Raw genomic sequence first — 20504 nt, forward strand, 5'->3', positions numbered from 1 at the left:
ATGTGCAGCCAACACATCTGCAGCGTGATACTATCATGTCAATATGGAGCAAAATCTCTGAGGAATGTTTCCAACACCTTGTTTAATCTATGCCACGAAGAATTAAAGGGATAGTTCACCCAAAAAAATTTAATTATGTAATTAATAACTCACCCTCATGTTGTTTCAAACCCGTAATACCTCCGTTCATCTTCGGAACACAGTTTAAGATATTTTAGATTTAGTCCGAGAGTTCTCAGTCCCTCCATTGAAACTGTGTGCACAGTATACTGTCCATGTCCAGAAAGGTAAGAAAAACATCATCAAAGTAGTCCATGTGACATCAGAGGGTCAGTTAGAATTTTTTGAAGCATCTAAAATACATTTTGGTCCAAACTACGAATTTATTCAGCATTGTCTTCTCTTCCGTGTCTCTTGTGAGCGAGTACATTGCAGTTTAGTGATATCCAGTTCGCGAACGAATCACTCGATGTAACCGGATCTTCTTGAACCAGTTCACCAAATCGAACTGAATCGTTTGAAACGATTCGCATTTCCAATAAGCATTAATCCGCAAATGACTTGAACTGTTAACTTTTTTAATGTGGCTGACACTCCCTCTGAGTTCAAACAAACCAATATCCCGGAGTAATTCATTTACTCAAACAGTACACTGACTGAACTGCTGTGAAGAGAGAACTGAAGATGAACACCGAGCCAGATAATGAACAAAAGATTGACTCGTTTTCGAGTCAAGAACCGGTTGCATCGGTTTTCAGATCACCAGTAGAGATGGGAAGTTCGGTTCTTTTCCGCGAACCAGCTCTTCCTGGACAGTTCGATTCAATAAAACAGTTGAAGAAAACGGTTCACCGGTTCTTTTGTGCTCTACGTAATGACGGAATTGGTGATGATTTCCCTTCATTCAAGCCTTCGGTTTACCCGCACTCATAACATTAGCACAGAATCAGTTCAGAATCAATCACCAAAACAATCAGTTCGGTTCAGACGCTCTGTGTGTCGGTCTGCTTCACACTGAATCACACATGCGCAGTATCATCAGCTCCTCGGTTCTCGAATCAGAAACGTCTGACAGAAACGGTTCTTGACTCGAGTATGAGTCAATTGAATTTATTCTGAATTTTATGAAGCTACGAGAATACTTTTTGTGTGCAAAAGAAAAAAAAAGTCTCCTCCGCGTCAACCTAGCACCTTTTTGGAGAGTATCCACTGAACGTAAATGGAATACGCTGTTCTGTGTCAGCTGGATGTGGAACACAGAGGCATAAAAACTCAAATAACAAGAGAGCTAGGAGGTGAAAGGAAAAGATAAGAGCGTGCATACAGGTCAGAGAGGTCTCTCTGCATGAGACAGGTGGGAGATTATGTTTTGTCATGGTTACCTTGAGGTCGTGCTGGCGGGCTTCCTGCATGTCCTGCATAGCGCAGCAGTGGGCTTCCTGCAGCCGCTGCTCCCTGCGCTGATGCTCCAGCTCCATTTCCTGCAGCTGCTGTCCCAGGTGCTCTCGCTCCTGACTGAACTGTGCCTGCAGCTGCTGCAGGGAATGCTGGGACTGGGAAAGCTGCATCTCCAGGCTCTGTTTCAGCAAGGAAATCTGCACAAAGGAAGCAGGAGACACTGGTTGATAAATGAAAAAACTCTGCAGGTAAATGAAAGCAAATGGAATGACCTCTTCAAAAACAGCAACACTGTACAACACAAACAATGAATCATTTTTTACATTTAAACATTAAACATTTAAACATTATTTTGTGTATTCAGGGTTTAATGCACGTTAAGCTCAACCAAATTTGTCGAATAATATTGGTATTCCACTTGTCCTGCAATAAAGTAAACTAAACTAAAGTAAAGTAGAGTAAAATCAGGTACTAACAATGGCAAGTGAATGGTAAAACTGTAAATGTAAAAATGTGAAAAATAAAACATGACCATTTGCAACTTTGCAAGCAACTGTATTGTCAAAAGAAAACTAAATTATTGAAATAAAGCTTAAATTAAATATTATATATTGACATATAAAATGAGATGAAAACTAAACAAAAATTATAAGTTAGAAGATAGAAGTTTTGCTATCTGTAAATAAACAAACCTAAAACTAAATTTAGGACTAAAGCACAAACAAATTACAAGAAAAAAAAAATGAAAATATAAAAATGAAAGCTAATTCCAAAAGCAAAAACAATTGTAAAAACAACTTACAGTAACAATGATTTAAACAGATTTAAAGCTAAAATAATGTTTTAACAGAAAAATTTATGTAAATAAAGGGCTTTCATAAAATTGTAAACTTTACATTTACACATAATCCTCCGAACACTTCTTCACATTTTTGTGGTAATCAACACTATGCTACATATTCGGTCGATTAAGCTTAGCGTATATTGTACCCTAAATATTCCTTTAAGTATGAGCAATAGTAATCGTGACAATTCCATTATCAAGCACCACTAATTAGCAAAACTGTGTAAAACATGCTCCTTATAGAGGTTACAAGATGAGATACAGGAAAATGGCAATGATGGAAAATCTTCATTCATTTTCACGGTCACAGCATTTCTAATTCCACAAACTGTTAGCAGGCTTGTGTGTGCAAACACACATTGGATTTAGTCTTCCTCTGTGAATAGAGCTGTGAGTTGAGTAAGTGGTGTGGGAATTTGTGTCTAGCCAGCCATGTCAGCCAAGGACTGAATGAGGACTCAGTCTGGGACAATGTGAGAAGTCAGACGTCGGCGCCAGATACGCTCTCCTCACACCAATCGATATGTTAGAACTGGAGGTTTCAGTGGCTTCGGCCCACTCCTTGGCCTGCTAGCCTCATTAGAGGAGTCGCTCATGACTGGAGGGTGACAGGGAGAGAGTTTTTCTATGTCATACCCGCCAACAACTTGTGAAGGCAATAAAACGATGCTGCAATTGTCGGTGACATGAGCGAATAATTTCATTTTCAAGCCGGCTGGAGGTGGTTCCAATATGGCCAGGATATCAACGCTCATATCCCAGCCGCTGTGCTGCTGACGCTAACAAAAAGATGAACGCAAGTCGTCATGTTAAAACTAGATTTTTACATTTGAGGAAATCGGGAAAAAGAGCCTGCTAGTGTAAAACTTGAAGTCATAACTTTAGTTTTTAAAAAAACCTACACCATGTCGCTATGATATTTTAATGCTGAATAATGTTAAGGGCCCCCAGGGGCCCCCAACACAGCACATTTCTACTTTGCCTCAAATGAAAAGAGCTTTTAGAAGGTCTGGTGTCAAGATCTGAGCTTTCTGTCCTCTTTGCAATACCTAAATATAAAAAATAGGTTAATACATGGCATTAAAGCATAACATTTCTAATTCATATTTTAGTTTGAATATTTTATTTCTGCATTTAAATTGATTAAAATTAAATTAAAATGACATACAAATGGTTTAAAATGTAACATTTAATATAATATAGTTGGATATAATGCAGTATTTATTTTTGGCCCACATCCCTCAAGTACAGTAAATTTTGACTCTTTGTCTTAAACTTTGCGCACATCTGGTCTAACAGGTGAAAACTTACCCTATTTTCTAAATGATTTCATATTGTGTAATATTTTAATCTCATTGTTTAACATTTCTCTTGACCACATATTTGTCAAAATGTCATAGCACAATCTTCCAATGAAATAAGAGACTTCTCCTTGGTGGCACAAACAAAATAAAACAAAACCTAAATAGTTATAATAATATGCACAAAAAAAAAAAAAAAAAAGGCCATAAACTCACAATTAGACCTGTTAATACAATGAAAAATTACACATTGAATTAAATGTGAAATTTTTGAGTACAAAGACTGAAACAGTATTTCCTTGTAAAAAAATACCCTAATAATCTTCACTCAAAATTAAAAAAAAAAAAATTGTTTTTTTATTTGCTTAAACTCCACCCCTTCTTACAATCAACCTCAAGCTTTTATTCAGATATTCCTCCATATAATCAAGAACTGATGAAAAAACAAATCCCAGTTTATATTACTTTATTTTATTGGATTGTAAGTCACAATATTTAAGAATAGATTTGTCTTTACTTCCATTTCATTGTGTCTTTAAGACTTGAGATCAGTGTAATGCCAAGCCAGCAGAGGGAGCCCTCACCAGAGTACTGACTGTGTTCCACTCCCTCTGCTTCCTCTACTTCTTCTACCCGTTTACTGATTACCTGGATTCTTTCCCTTGTTTAGATTGTCTGACTGGACTGGTGCATATGTTTGGACCTTTTGCCTGCCTGCTCACCCTAGCCTTTTGGATTTCCCCTGTAAGTGTTGATATATTGGACTGTTATTCTTGTTACGAATTTCTGCCTACCTTCAAGTTACCATTTCCTGAAGCTGCCCTTAATAAACTCCCGAACATGGATTCAGACTCTGCCTCAGTGTCCCCAAATACTTTGCAAACAATGAATCCAGTTGAAGTGTTTTCAAAGTGAGATATTATAGAATAATATATATAGAATTTATACTTTCAAGCAGTCAATGAACACCTGACTCATTACATCCGATCGCTCCCCACACCAACACTGAAAACAATCATCAAAAGTCAAATAAGTGTGCATTTCTAATGACTTTACTAACTGGTAGAGCAATTGATTGGGCAGCAGCCATTTGGGACACAGACACATGATTCAAAACCTCTGTAAATTACTTAATTCAACAGCTTCATGAGGTGTTTGAATATCCCGCAGGAGGCAAAAGTATTTCTACTCACCTACTAAACATATCACAAGGTAATCGCACCATTGCAGAGTATGCTGTTGAGATCAGAACAACTGTCACTTAGAGTGGATTTAATGATATTTCTCTTAAAGCAATCTTTCAACAAAGCCTTAGTCTCGAATTACAATCTGAACTTGTTTGTAAGGGAGAGGATTTATCTTTCTCTGACTTTGTTACGCTAGCCATAAGGGTTGATAACTTAATGAGACAAGCCCCGAAGAGAAGAAGAAGAAAAGGAGTCCAACATGAATCATTAAGTCCTTCTCGGCTTTTATCCCCAACCGAAACTAACCTTAACAATAAACCCCTGCAGCTCGGTACATCAAGATTGTCTGAGGGAAAAAGATCAAGATGTTGACAGCTTCGTTTATGCTTTTACTGTGGTAAGGCATGCCACCGCAGCCTTGGATGTCCACACAATCCCCAAGCAGCATTTCTCATTGTTAAGTAATAAGTCATTCAGACTACCCGTCACAACTAAGAATAATAATAATAATTCCTTACATTTATATAGCGCTTTTCTAGGCACTCAAAGCGCTTTACATAGACGGGGTTTCTCCTCATCCACCACCAGTGTGCAGCATCCACCTGGATGATGTGACGGCAGCCATACCACCAGAAAGCCCACCACACACCAGCTTACTGGTGGAGAGGAGACAGAGTGATGCAGCCAATCAGCAGATATGTGGATATGTGGATTGTTAGGAGGCCATGATGGTCAGAGGCCAATGGGCGAATTTAGCCAGGATGCCGAGGTCACACCTCTACACTTTTCGAAAGACATCCTGGGATTTTTAATGACCACACAGAGTCAGGACCTCGGTTTAACGTCTCATCCGAAGGACGGTGCTCGTTGACAGTATAGCGTCCCCATCACTACACTGGGGCACTAGGACCCACACAGACCACAGGGTGAGCGCCCCCTGCTGGCCTCACTAGCACCTCTTCCAGCAGCAACCTAGTTTTCTCAGAGGTCTCCCATCCAGGTACTGACCAGGCTCAGCCCTGCTTAGCTTCAGTGGGCAACCGGTCTTGGGCTCCAGGGTGATATGGCTGCCGGCAAATGGAAATGGAGATGGAGATGGAGATGTCTCTGTAGAATTCACAGCAATGATTGAACTTAATTAACAGAAGCATTGTTATTGTTGACCAGTATAATCTTACCATTCAACCTTGTAAGGCAAGGCAAGGCAAGTTTATTTTCGTACACAATGGTAATTCAAAGTGCTTTACATAAAATAAAGTAAAAAAAAAAAAAAACATGGAGAAAAATAATCACAAAGATAAAACAAGCAATGTAAAAACTTTGAAAATGATTTCAAAATTGACTAAGAATTTAAGACAGTTTAAAAATAGTAAATGATTTTACATAAAATACAGTGCAATCAGTTCGGACATCGCATAGTGCTCATTCAATAAATGCATCTCTTCTGGAAGCTGGTTCCAACTGCCGATGGCATAATAACTAAAAGCAGATTCCCCTTGTTTTGTTGGTATTTCTAACCAGTGTTGGGAGTAACGCGTTACAAAAGTAATGCATTAAAGTAATTTATTACTTTTTCCTGTAACGCAGTAGTGTAAGGCATTACTAATTAATTTTCAGTAATGTTTTACTCGGTACATTTTCAGCAAAGCTTGCATTAAAAAAAAAAAAAAAAAAAAAAAAAAAAAACTTTGCCAGACTGCGAGATTTCATTAATCTCCCTCTTGTTGGTGTTACTTTGTTATTGCGTGACATAGTCCAGTGAAGGTGGGTTTTACAGGAGTGGCGCGAGGCATGATTTCTGCCCTTGCTGTGCTCGTGAGTCGCGCTTGCCAGTGGAAAAGCGGCTAATGAAGATGGCAGAAGATGCCTGTACATTCACGAGGTGGTAAGCAGTTAGGCTATGTTTAGCCTATATGTTCAGTTCTGTGGACTAAAATGACTGAGGCTAAGGGGTTGGTCCTCCTCCAATTGCACTTTATACTTGAGAAAGCACAGCCTAAGCTATGTTCATCATGTGTACTTTGGTTCTTGTTCTTCACTCATTTCCAATTTAAAGTCACGAATCGACCAGGCAGAAGGAATAGCAAGGCAGATGCATTGTCCAGATGGTATGATCCCTCTACTGAAAGGCTTACACCAGAACCCATTCTTCCTCCTTCAGTTATCATTGCTCCAGTTACCTGGGACATCATGGAGGAATTACAGTGGGAACAAAAACCTGACCCAATACCTACTAACTGCCCCCCCAATAAACAGTATATACTTCACAACCTACGACAATGAATCATGCAATGGGTCCACACCTCCATTGGTACGAGCCACACAGGGATATCTCGCACTTTTAGACTGATTCACAATTCCTTCTGGTGGTCATCTATGTCAAGAGATGTTGCTGCATATGTGGAATCATGTCAAGTCTGTTCCCATTCCAAAACCCCTAGACAACTACCATCTGGTCTCCTCCAACCACTGCCAATCCCACTACTCCCTTGGTCCCATCTCTCAATCGACTTCGTAACTGATGCGCCTCCTTCTAATGGTTACACTACCATTCTCACTATCATTGACCGTTTCTCCAAGTCTTGTCGCCTAGTATCATTGAAAGGATTGCACACCGCTGTGGAGACAGCTCAAGCACTGTTCCACCATGTGTTCCGTGTCTATGGCCTTCCAGAGGATATTGTCAGTGATCTAGGTAACCAATTCACTTCCCAAGTCTGCAAGGCTTTCTGCAACCACCTGGATATAAACATGAGCCTAACTTAAGGTTATCACCCTCAGTCTAACGACCAAGTTGAATGACTAAGCCAGGAGATCTGCCTATACCTATGGACTTACTGCAGTCGAGAGCAAAATCGGTGGTCTGAGTTCCTACCCTGGGCAGAATACGCACAAAAATCCCTAACTCACACATCCACAGGCTTAATCCCCTTCCAGTGAATCCTGGGGTTCCAACCTCCCTTGTTCCCGTGGTCTGGTGAACCTTCCTCAGTCCTGGTGGTGGATGAGCGGATTCGTCGTAGTGAGGGTGTGGGACAGTGCCCCTGTCCGCCTTCAGCGAGCTGCAAGAACAAAGGAATTACAGACCAACAGGCTATATTGCCCAAATCCTCCCTACCAACTAGGTCAGTGGGTCTGGCTCTCAACAAGTGACCTAAAGCTGCGGCATACATGAGGTCACATACCAACTGAAGCTGCCTGCTAATTATCATATTTCTCCCTCCTTTTAGGTTTCCCTCCACAAACCAGTCCACCTGGATGCTGACCCTGGACCCTGGATCCAAGAGCCACCACCATACTTGAACAGGTGGGCAGCTGTGGCCTAATGGTTAGAAACTTGGACTAGTTACCCGAAGGTCGCCGATTTGAGTCTAGGTGCTGGCAGGAGGTGTAGGTGGGAGCGAGTTAATGAAGCTGATTACATTCTTTGCCTGCATTCACGTTACTGTTTACTGAAGCTGCCCTTAATAAACTCCGGCACATGGATGCAGACTCTGCCTCAGCATCCTCATTACACTCAGTAAGCACCACTAAATACATTGTGACAGCTACTGATACAGATAATACAGATACCAGCAATGTGCTGAGATCTCGTGCTCCACTCTGATGCATGTAGTGCACTAGAGAGTGCTGATGGGTGAGGCTGAAGACGTCTCTGCAGTTGCTATAATCGTTTCTCCAATAAGCTCTGCAGACTGCAGTAAGACTTGCTCTGACACATTTAGAGCTATGAGAAAGAAAGAGGTCTCGGGGGCCTGCCAAACACTCAACACATATACAAGTAAATAAAACCACAAAGTTTATAATGATGAAAGCAGACAAATTATGTAATGAAGCTGAACATGACAAAAGAGGTAAGTAATATTTTATTTTCACCTGACCCAATAAGTCTGTTTTAAATTGTCAAAATACAGCTGGTAAAATAAACTAAATTTGTAACATTTGGGTGCATAAAACACACACACACACACACACCTGAGGTGTGTGAAACAATATCTCCTCAATCTGCAATAAAAAAGTATGAAAACTAATTTGGCACAAATCACTTGTTCACAGCAAAAAAATAGCATTTCTAATATAAAAACTGACAGCGAGCCAAGTATCACACTCCCACTCCCCAGAAGAGAGCCAGTTGACATGAGAGAGAGAAAAGTAAGTTAATTTCCATGTAAATAATTGAAATACACAACACTGTAACTCATTACATTTCCCCAAAGTGATCAGCAATGACAGATTAAAATGTAATAAAAATAAAGATTTTTTAAAATAAATAAAAATATAATTAGTAATATTAATATAATGATAAAAAAAAAAAATTGTTAAAAAAATTGAGAACAGGAATGTTGTGTGTCATAATAAAAGAAATGGACTAACATGAATCATTAATATAAATAGAAATGGTGCGTGTCTATATAAAACGTACTACTATATTGCTTAGATGCTGTTGTGATGTTTCTATGTGGTTGCTAGGGTGTTCTGTTCTTGGCTCTCTGATATTCTCATATTTAGTGATGCAAAAACCACAAGATCGAATGCTTAGCAATGTAATAGCATACCTCTTCTCAATACACCTTGTGATTTGATGCATTAATAACATGCATTTCTGAAATGGTGCTGGAAGAGTTATGCTCTGTCATTTGAGAAAAATGCCTGAGGTCCCTTGAGGTTTTAAGTGGATTTTGAATAGGAACTTGCATACGTCCTCAGACAGAGAATCTGAAATGCTTCTACCACTGTGTCATTTTTCAGCCCGTTTTCTTTTTTCCATCTGTAATATTCTGTTTCCCTACTCTAGACGAGGACAAGTAGACCATGGAAAAATAATTCGCTATAAAAAAAAGTCCAGACACCAGGAGTCACTGAATGGAGCTAATGAATATACTGAAGCAACGCTGAACTGCTGGCTTTGGTCATAATCTTTATGATTAAAGCTGAAAATGATCATTATAGGCATCTAGAGAATTTCTGATTGGTGAGTCTATCACATGACCCGCAGTTTAAAAGCAAATCAACTGAATTGTAAGTTACAATGTGTCTTTGATTATTGTATATCCACCACAAACCTGAAATCTTATGAGATAGATGAAATAATGTAATATCAGCAATACGAATTGCGGTGGTACACATTGCACTAGTTGTAGAAATTATAACTGACAAGGATAAATCCCAAACTGCATATTATTCATACAGTATTATATGCAAGATTAGGTTTACTGCATCCTATTAAAAGTCCAATGACAATAGTCAGAAGTACGTGCTTGGTATACTAACTCCAGTGGATTTTCAAAAAAGTGGATGTTCAATTAATGCACTGATCATTTTTTAAATAACTTGCACAATTCACTCACCATGGCCATATCATATACAAAACCAAATCCTCTACCTCCATCCGAAATAACTGATAGCTTCTTGAATGAAAAAGCAGTTCTGTATAACGACTTTCTTACATAATTTTTGGTTTCAGAGAATAAATCAAATCACGCACTGCTGTAAACAGTTGAAAAGCTGTATATGATTTGTATTGTTTTGGGGATTTATTCGATTACAGAAAACTGTGTGTGGTTGCGCTCTGTAACTAAGTCAGCAGATATGAGGATTCAGCATATGAAAAATGCACAGAGGGGAACCCAAGGATACATCTGCAATATCTGGTAATATTAAAGCGAGGATGAGCGGTGGGTTTTCAACTACTGTTGTATTTGACTGATGCTTTTATCTGTTTAAAAAGTGTCTTTAGGGTTTGCAGTTTATTAAAGCATTTATTCCCCATATTGACTTGTTTGTCTGTCTAACAGTGGGTTTACATGTAGTCTTTTGCTATTGTTAAGAGGAACTGTGCAATTTCTCTACCCCAGGCTTCAACAAACAGAAATGCAGAGGTTTTCTGAACAATCCTCCCATCTGCCATTGGTCACATAAACACGTAGCACAGACAAAGATTTAAATAAATGGTTAAGCCACTGTTGCTGTGTTGGTCAGGACATGATGCTCAACCAATAGGAGGCTTGCTAGTTATCCTTGCCTGAAAGTGCACTGCTGTTCAAAAGTTTGGGCTCGGTAAGATTTTGCATTGTTTTTGATGTCTCTTCCACTCACCAAGGCTGCATTAGATTGAAATAACATTATAAAATTGAAAACAACTTGTATATATTTTAAAATATAATTTTGTCATTTATAACTACTAGCCGAATTTTTAGAAGCTCATTTAGAAACCTAATTTAGAAATCATTCTAATATGCAAGAAACATTTTGTATTTTTATCAGTGTTGAAAAAAATTGTGCTCCTTAAGTAGACATATTTTGGTAACATTATAAAAGTCTTTACTGTCACGTTTGATAAATATAACATACATTTCATAAAAAATGAAAAATTAATTACTAACCCCAAAACTTTTGGTAGTGCATCTATTTTCTTGTTTTTTGAAGAAGTATACAAATTGTGATTGTGTGGGGCCTGTTGTGCCACTAAATAATAATTTGTAATACTCTTAAACAAGATAAATCAACAAGAAAATGCCAAATGTATATAAATATGGAGGTACATATAACATTAATGAACAATGATGTAATTGAATTCTGATTATAAATCAAAATATAACAACTTAATTAAATAATAAAAACTAATATTGATATATACTGATAAATTCACATTGAAAGCAAAGGTTTGCCTCTGGATTCAATCAGTTAAAATCCATAGACAATAAAAAAGTAGTAAAACTGAAAATGTGATTATTAAGCACTGTGGCAGCTTTTTTAGCTGTATTTATTCCCGTTAATAAAATCAATTGCTCATCTAACTAACCAATTTCTCAGCTGATTTATACATGTCTTGCACAGCACCAATGGACCCTCATAGAATGACTGCAGTGGTCTCAACATGAGAACGGTTTGCAGTGTTGTTGCATGAATGTGTTTCTGACCTGTTCTAGAAGGTCCTCCACCTTCCTCTGCCAGCTCTCTCTGGCGGAGCACATCTCCTGATCTTTATTCTGTGCCAGCTGAGTGAGCGCTGACCTTTTATTCTCCTCATGCTCTTCACGCAGCTCCTCACGCAGTTTCTTACACTCCTGCCTGTGGACACACACACAAACACACACACTAATGATTGTACTGCTATTTATACATAAACTACATTTTTGCGGAGACCTTTTGTCACAAATCCGATAAAAACAGGACCCAATTGGTTTCTGGTGTTGCACACATTTAAATATTAAAATACATGAATACTGGCTCTGTGGTCCGTTGATCTTTAATGGCTGCTAAATGAGCCGTAGATCTTTTAATGTACCTGCATTTCTCTGCTCCACAGCAGTGGAGGTCACAGAAAAGGTTAACTGACACATTATGTGGTGTAATTGCAGGACATCATGAGAGTTCTGCGCTGGGCTTGAATTGATGATTATTAAGTCTGTGCTGCAGACTGTTCTAGAAGTGCCCAAATAGATGTCAGTGCAGAGTACCTCACACACTCTGAGACACTGCGAAACCGTTTAAAGGTGTGAAATCCCTCTTAATTGCTGCTTAAGAGGAAATGGAAGCTGTAATGAGAGTTTGGGCACCTTGAAAGCCGCCTGAGACCACAGCAATAAGCACTGAGGTTGTAATTGGATTTTTTTTCTTAAATCTGTTCGTTTATGGTGGCAAAAATCTCTAATTGATAATGCAATGTAGAACAGCATTTATTTACTAATTTATTTACTGTATAAATATTACTATACAAATTATACTACTATCTTATCTCTCTTTCTTTCTCTCTCTCTCTCTCGCTCTCTCTCTCACACACCACATATAGAGAGGATGCATTAACCATTAACAATGTAAATCTAAATTACAAATGTATAAAACTTTAACTATATTTTAATCACATTTTTACCTTCATTAGTTCATTTTAAATGGTCCTCTAGTGTGAGAAACATGGCATAATATTATAATCTAATCAATCTAATCTAATCTAATCTAATCTAATATAATATAATATAATATAATATAATATAATATAATATAATATAATATAATATAATATAATATAATATAATATAATATAATATAATAATATATATTGTGAATTTGTTTAATTCAGTATAAAATAGTTAAAAATTAAATATAGCAGTCAGGATGACAAATATAAATATAAATCACAAATTAATATGAATTTAAAATGGAAAATGCATATATCTGAAAATGTATTTTAAATCACATTTTTGTCTGCACTACTTAAGTGCAGGACATGCATTTTTTACAATATAAATATTTCAATAACTACACACACACACACACACACACACACACACACACACACACACACACACACACACACACACACACACACACACACACACACACACACACACACACACACACAAACAAATAGAGTTTAAAAAGTCATATTATTCATAATTATGTAAAAATATAACATTATTTTAGAGAATATCTTCCAAATTTATTCCATGTCACTTGCCTACATTTACAGTATAATATATTCACAATATTAATCTTGAAAAATGTAGGGGGCAAAATATGCCTACCCAGGTATGGATTATATGTCAAATGAACAGACAAAAAGCTAAATTACAAGGCAAACAGGTTGGAGTCATGGCCAAGTTGATGGGCCACATGTTCAAATCCAGCCTGGTCTCAAACCCATGATTCCTCTTCCTTCCAAACAAATCAGAGCAACTGAAAAGATATACATATATTTTTTCAAAACATCTCGGGAATTGTTAATGCAGTTTTGTCTCTAAAATGATAGGTGTCGGAAACAATCACAAACACAGCAACTGCCTCATCCACTCATGGTGTGCATTACAAGAGACCTTCTGCTGAGCAGAATGCTGGATGTGGCATTATCACCTTTTTTGATTTGTTGCATTTATCACATGATATCCAGACGGCGCTGCCTCGAAGGGGAGGATCCATCTGGAGTTTTATGAACTTCATTGTGTGGTGCAGCTGTGAGTTTAATGGTACGATGCAAATTCAAGTGTTGATAAAGAAGTCAGTGATGGTTTAAGACTCTGCAAATGCAAGTGTCTATGTCTGACAGATTGGCACAATGATGAACAAACCGTCTTGTAACACTTGCAACAAAGTCTGCAAAACATTTGTCCTCTGATGATCCCTGAACATCTTTTTCTGCATTTATTGGAATGATCATCTTAAGGAAGCCTTTGCCTTTAGGCTTAGCATTGCATTCTTTGCCACATGGCATTTCTACAGTTAAAATTCCTATAGTAAACCCAATTAATACTGTTTGCATGGACTAGACCCCTTTAAACATTCATTAAATAACTTCTCACCACCATAAATTCTATTACTTGAGAACCTTTGCTTATTGTGGACTTAGAAATGTACCATGGCCACGGAAGCTCCTAGATATTCAAAACAAGGAGTCTCTTGAAATACGAGTCTCTCGACCTAGATCCAAAATCATTACAAGCACTTATTTTGAGCAATAACAAGCTCTACATTGGTCCACATTCGCCCAAATAACAAGTTAAAGCCCAAATATTATGCCCCAGGGCACCGCTGCACCATCCTGAACAAATGTTGTGGAAAATGAGCTACCAAGGATGAAATCCAATAAATGTCTAGTTGATTTCTCATTAAAGCATGTCGAGTGTCTGCTCAGGGTCCATTCAACCTCAACCTTCCGAGTTAGCTCGTTTTTATCATTTTTCAGGGGACGTTTTGGTGGCAAATTGGTAACTTTGCAAAACGATGGACAAATAAAGCAGCCAAAATGTCCTTGAAGTGATAGTTCACCCTAAAAAAAATAATAAAATCAAAACAACTTACTCACCCTCAAGTTGTTCCAAGTCTGTATGCATTTCTTTCTTCTGCTCAACATATTTAGAAGATTTGGGGTATCTGATAGCCATTGATTTCCATAAAGAAAAAAATACAGAAACTGTTTTCTTACCCACATTCTTTAAAATAACTCCTTCTGTGTTTAGCACAAGAAAGAAATTGAGGTTTGGAACAACTTAAGGGTGAGTAACAGATGACAGATTTTTCATTTTCTTGTTGAACTATCCCATTAATGGCCTTTGTTTTAGTTACATACATGCCCAAGCTTGTACTAATGATCTATTTGTCTTATTTGAAGGCCCGTGATATTAAACACTGGTTGTAAGCATTGCTAATGAATTCGGCAGGCAGGGCTTTGTGAGGCAGTGCCAAAACACTTACAGCTGTTGGGAACTTTATAGGGTTTATAAGTCATCACATAGCTTGGCAAAGAAGGAGAGAGCATGAAGTGCCTTGCTTGTTGACAAACCACTAAAGTGGAAAAAAAAACTGTCATTGTTTAGCCTCCCTCATGTCATGGAAAAGTTTGGCCAGAATATTATTTAAGAATGTTTATAAATTTCTCTTGTTACTCTGAAATACTTTTCCACAAGTTTTTGTGTACAAGTTTTAACACTGACAACATCACTGACAAATAAACTGAAAAATAAATATTATTCTAGCAATATATTATTCTTGTAACGTTCAAATATTCAAGTAACATTTTTATTTGCTTTCTGTACAACTGTTGTAACTTTCACTAATACTTAACCCATAAAACAAAACGTTAATAAATAATAAACAAACAAATAAATAATAAAAATTGCCTTTTCCTTTAATTATATCTTTTGCACAATTGTTGGACCTTGCATTAATGCTTAAAACATATTCATTAAAAATGAATTAATTAATTATGAAGATGAAGGGTGAAGCTTTAAATAATACAACAATATAACAATAATAAAACAATGGCAGCTTTAAATAATAATAATAAAATAATAATAATATTTTATATATGTATATATAAATATTATTTAATGTTTGATTGGCATTATTATTATTATGATTATTTTATGTTACATTATACAGTTATTTAGAATGCAATTGAGATATTACACCACATTAGGAACTACAGTCTATTCCATGAAATATTATGACTTGTAGCAATTTTGTGACTTTGGCGCTTAGAGGATTAATATAACGTTGGTGAGTAAAACTCTCTGAAAGCACATTTCCAAGAGACCTCCCTTGTGTAACCCAAAAGCATGTGCTCTTACCGGAGTGTCTCGGTCCACTTCAGCTCGAGCTCCAGGGCCATCTTATCCATCTTGAGCTTCTCATCCTCTTTGGTAGCGATGAGTTTGGCATCGTGCTGTTGTTTCTGAGACTCCATCTCTCCCTGAGGACAAGAACGAGAGCGAACATTAACTCTGATGAGCCATTAAACACATGACCTGTAATTGTGAGGTCTAACGCGGCACTCAGGATGAGAGGGAGGGCTCTTCTTCACAGCTATCAATCAAACAGGGGTCAGGAGATGGAAATGCATTTTCATATCTCCACTCACTCACTCATTTCTTCTCTCATGCACACACAGGTCTGATTCACTATGCATGGTCACTCTGAGAAACTGTGCTTCAGGTCAAGGACAAAGGAAGAGGAACGGTGAAGAGCTCTCTCTAATGAAGTGTCTTTGCCACATAGGGGCCAAAACTGCAGGTGGGTGTAATTCAACAGAGCAGCTATTACTCGTTTCATAATTATGAACTCATAGCAGGTGTGTTTAGGAGCTATTCATGGAATCTGAGGGCAAATGCAGTATATTAAAAAAAAAAATCACCCTCATCAACTTTAATGATAAAAATATCTGGCAGGAGCAGCTGAGTTATGTGACTTTGAAGTATGAAGCCTCATTCTCATTATTTTTTTGGAGTAATTGCTTTTGGTAATAGACCTGAAGGGCTGTTAGGAGGTTGCTAGTCTCTCGGAGTCTTGCTCGCGTGGCGTCCAGCTCTTCTAGAAGCTTCTTCTGGGCATCTTTCAGATTGGAGATGTGTCCCTCAGCAGAACTGAGTCCCTGCTCTCCCTGCTTCACCAGCTCCTGGAGTCGACTCACCTGAGGAACAGAAGAAGTTACTCACTTCTGAGCAGATGCTTGTTCTCTGTGTTGAGTTAAAGGACACTGGAAGAATAAGGCACTCAACTTTATTACAAAATAAAATAAAATATTTTCAGTATTGTAATTAAAACTACAATTAACAAGTACACAAGTATAACATTATTTATATAATTAATAAATATGTAAATAATTAATTACTAACAACAATACATTTAATCAAACACTTTAGCACTCTTACAGTGATAAATAAAATGGTTTTCGAGGGGTTTGGGGTACTTTTTAGCTGATCGGCAAAGTAAAGGCCCGTTCACATCATGCGCGATAATTATAAAGATAACGATAAAGATAAGGTTCTAAAAATCGTTCTCAATATTAAAGAATAGCAGAGTCCACACTACAACTATAACGATAAAGGCACAGAGAAACGATATCGTTGGAATCATTTTCAGAACGATTGTTTTTTTCTGATGAACGATAAAAACATTGCCAACCAATCAGAATCAATCCTGCTGTAATGAGCTTGAGAATTTAAAGCAGCAGACGCGCATCCGCTTAGAATAAACAGACAATATAGTTCACTGGTGTGAATGCTAATATCGTTATTTTATAGTTATCTTTATAGTTATCGTTCTTGGTGTGAACGGGCCTTAAAACAGCCGAAGACCAGCCCAGTTGGGAAATATCCAGCAAATCAGCAGAATATCTTCAAAAGGCAGCATCCTAACCTAAATATAACATCTTATATGACTGAGATTTCATGATTCGTTCTCTCAAACGCTCAAAGTTCATTCCAATAAAGAATGTTCATAAAATCTGCAAATATAGTGATATATGGCTTTTTAATGACACTGAGCTATTGTGGAACAGGCTTTAAGTGCATGGCTAAATATGTACCCTAGGTATATAGTTGGTTTCTAGATGGTCCAAGTTAATCGTTATCTTTGACAAGCAACAAACCAGCTACCAACTGGACTGGTTTTTGGAACATGCATGACGATCAATCAGCCAATTACCATTGGATTTTCCAGCAATTTCAGAGCTTCATTTCCATTTAGCAAATTGTGACGTGCACATTAAGCATGACTGAAAAAGTGAATGAAACCTTGCTAAACTGAATGATAGGGTAATAATCAGTGATGCTGCTTCACTTCAAGGGTCTCCTTGGCCCATTTGCATCCGTGGCTAAGGTACATGGGACTCAGCCAGAGTTGTGTTCCAGAAGCCCATTAAAACACATTGAGACTAATGAGATGAAAAACATATGCCACTGAAATTAATCACTCCTCCCTTTGCTTCTGTGTCTTCCTTTCTACCCGCTAAATCATTTTCAGAGAGACAAAAAAGGTTTGTACCTCACTGTTGGCCATGTTGAGTTTGGCTGCGAGCTCCTCTCGCAGACTGTCCAGTTCCTCTCGTAAAAGACTCTTCTGTTCCTCTAGAGAGCTACGTTCCTTCTCAAACTGTTCCTCCATTTCCTATGAATCCAACAGAAGATATTGATTACAAATGACGACAGCTTCTAACTATGAGAAACAATTTTACAAATGTATGTTTGTGGAAATTATACAACCGTGTGTAGGGTTTGTGTTGTTAATGTTACCGTTCACCAAAAAGTGAAAATCCTATCATTTACTACTTATCCTCAAGCTGAGCCAAATCCATAGAGGAAAGAAACCCATGGCTTTGAAAAAACACGAGGGAGAATAAATAACGACAGAAGTTTCATTACTGGATGAACTATTCCTTTAATCGTGATAGAAATCTTTTTTTAGGCTGTGGCATTTTGAAGGCATCACTGTCTGGGAACTTAATTTCAAACATGTCAGGGTAGTGCCTTGGAAATCCACTTAAAATCTGTCTCAGGAAGCAGGAAGAAATAAGATTGCAATGCCAAAACAAGGCATGGGAAGAAATTAATAGCTATATATTATTCATCATCTGATTCTTGAGCTTTACTGGGCTCTCCTGGAATATTATAATAAGAAACTAATCATAGCCATCCTGTGACATTTACAGAATGAAATGCAGTTTTTCATTGTGTCCTGTCCTCCACATACGAGGATACAATCTGTCTTATCATAGCACTTCCAAGGTAGTAATAATTTTGTATTCCCAATATTCTGGTTATATATCTTGTTATAACGAATAATTAAGATTCTGTAAGAAATACTGTTTAAATTATAATTAAAATAAAATAATTTAATCTTAGTTCTTCAGACTAAATTTAGAATATCGCACATTAACTCACAATGTTTCAGCTGTTATTAAATGTATTTTTCTTATGTCTTTCTTTCCATAAATCAGAGGCATGAAATAAATATGCATTGCAGTTCAAATATTTATAGTCATTCTCAGTGGTGAAAACAGATAGATAGATAGATAGACAAATAGATATCATCTTTGCATGATAAGAAATGTCTTAAAACAACAGCAAGCATGATCCAAATTGGTAACACAAAAGTGAAGAGCGATAGATGCTGATGAATTAAAGATGGAAGAGATGAGCTCATCTCTTCCTCTTATCTTATAAGAGCAGGGGGTCCCATTAAAAAGAGGTCCACATCGAATCCAATCTACATCACATATTCACACACACTCCACCTAAAGGAACCTAAAGGAGCATGGGCCTTGAGGAGAAAGATGCCTTAAGTAAGCCTGCTTAAAAGATTGATGTTTAGCACAGATGAATAAATGGGCCGTGTGCTCAGTTTAGCCGGTATGTGTGCATAATTCACTCCATCCCTAATTGAAGCCACACAAATATGCAAATTGCACCTCTTGAGTGTCTCATTTGTGCCCCGGTGACACAAGACATGCGTTATGACGGTGAAAATGGATCCATGCTGTGATCCATGTCAAATAAAATAAAATTCCTCCCTGAAAATATAAAATATATGCTCGCTTAACACTCAAAAAAATAAAGGTGCTTCAAAAGGTTCTTCAAGTGATGCTATAGAAGAACCATTTTTGGTTCCAAAATGAACCATTCAGTCAAATCTCTCTTTTATAGCATGTCAAATGTTATTTATGGAACCATTTAGACACAAAGGCATTGTGAAGCACCTTTATTTTTAAGAGTGTACCGTGGCTCTACTCTGTGGAGGTTCCCAAAATAAAGATCCCTCTAATGCTCTAGGGTCTGTCATCAGAGGAGTGAGTCACCAAACCCACTTTGGACACACAGTAGAAACCCAATGCGCTCTGGAAAAGAAAGATAAAGAAAGAGAGAGTGGAAGGGCCCTAGGCTTCATCTAAAATAGGACGTCAGCGCAGTCGTCACGCTGCTTCTGTACAAGGCAGTGAGTCAGCGGCACACTCTAACAGAGGCCACTCTCATTGATTATTCATCACACCTCAATTTTTCAAACTGCATTTCCATTTCTGAGAGTGGCGGGCGCTACGGTGGCAGTGCGATAAGCCCAAAACGGCCACGCTGCAATGTGATTACAAAGGTTTGCTGAAGGGTCGCACGGGCTCGACAGCAGGTGATAATGGTGGAGCAGGCCGGTTTTGGGAACGTTTAATCTCTGTAAGCATGGAGAGGAAGTGGAAACTCACTGCTCAGATTGTTAATAATGGAAAACATGATTTTTAAAATCTTAAAAGATTTTAAAACAAGGCATTGTACACTTGCCAAATCTGTAAATAGTTACATGGGGGTGTAGGCAGTGGATGGGTCTGACCCACTCTAATGAAAGGCCCCCCCCCCAGTTTATAATACAAATACAAAATCCGCTCAGTCAGTGTTTTCAGTCGATGTTCAAAGTCGTTTGGTGTGCGACCAAGCAAACGGGTGCAGTTAGTTGCCGGCGTCAGTCACAAAAAAATAAATAAAAAAAATTACCTGTTACATTCGTATTATTATTTCC

The 20504-nt window shown here is 37.7% G+C and overlaps 1 protein-coding gene across 2 annotated transcripts in view; it reads right to left on the minus strand.

Annotated features, from left to right (window-relative positions):
- Window positions 1-20504, minus strand: part of fam184ab (family with sequence similarity 184 member Ab) — a 117602-nt gene that overhangs the window by 42918 nt on the left and 54180 nt on the right. For both annotated transcript variants that reach the window (XM_052585671.1, XM_052585672.1), the window contains exons 7-11: window positions 17988-18110; window positions 16471-16632; window positions 15794-15915; window positions 11651-11801; window positions 1383-1595 (exon numbers count right to left, since the gene is read on the minus strand). In XM_052585671.1, the coding sequence (XP_052441631.1) occupies window positions 1383-1595; window positions 11651-11801; window positions 15794-15915; window positions 16471-16632; window positions 17988-18110 (771 nt within the window). The remainder of the gene's footprint in view (window positions 1-1382; window positions 1596-11650; window positions 11802-15793; window positions 15916-16470; window positions 16633-17987; window positions 18111-20504) is intronic.

The sequence above is a fragment of the Carassius gibelio genome, chromosome B20 (genome assembly GCF_023724105.1).
Source record: "Carassius gibelio isolate Cgi1373 ecotype wild population from Czech Republic chromosome B20, carGib1.2-hapl.c, whole genome shotgun sequence".
Classification (NCBI taxonomy): domain Eukaryota; kingdom Metazoa; phylum Chordata; class Actinopteri; order Cypriniformes; family Cyprinidae; genus Carassius; species Carassius gibelio.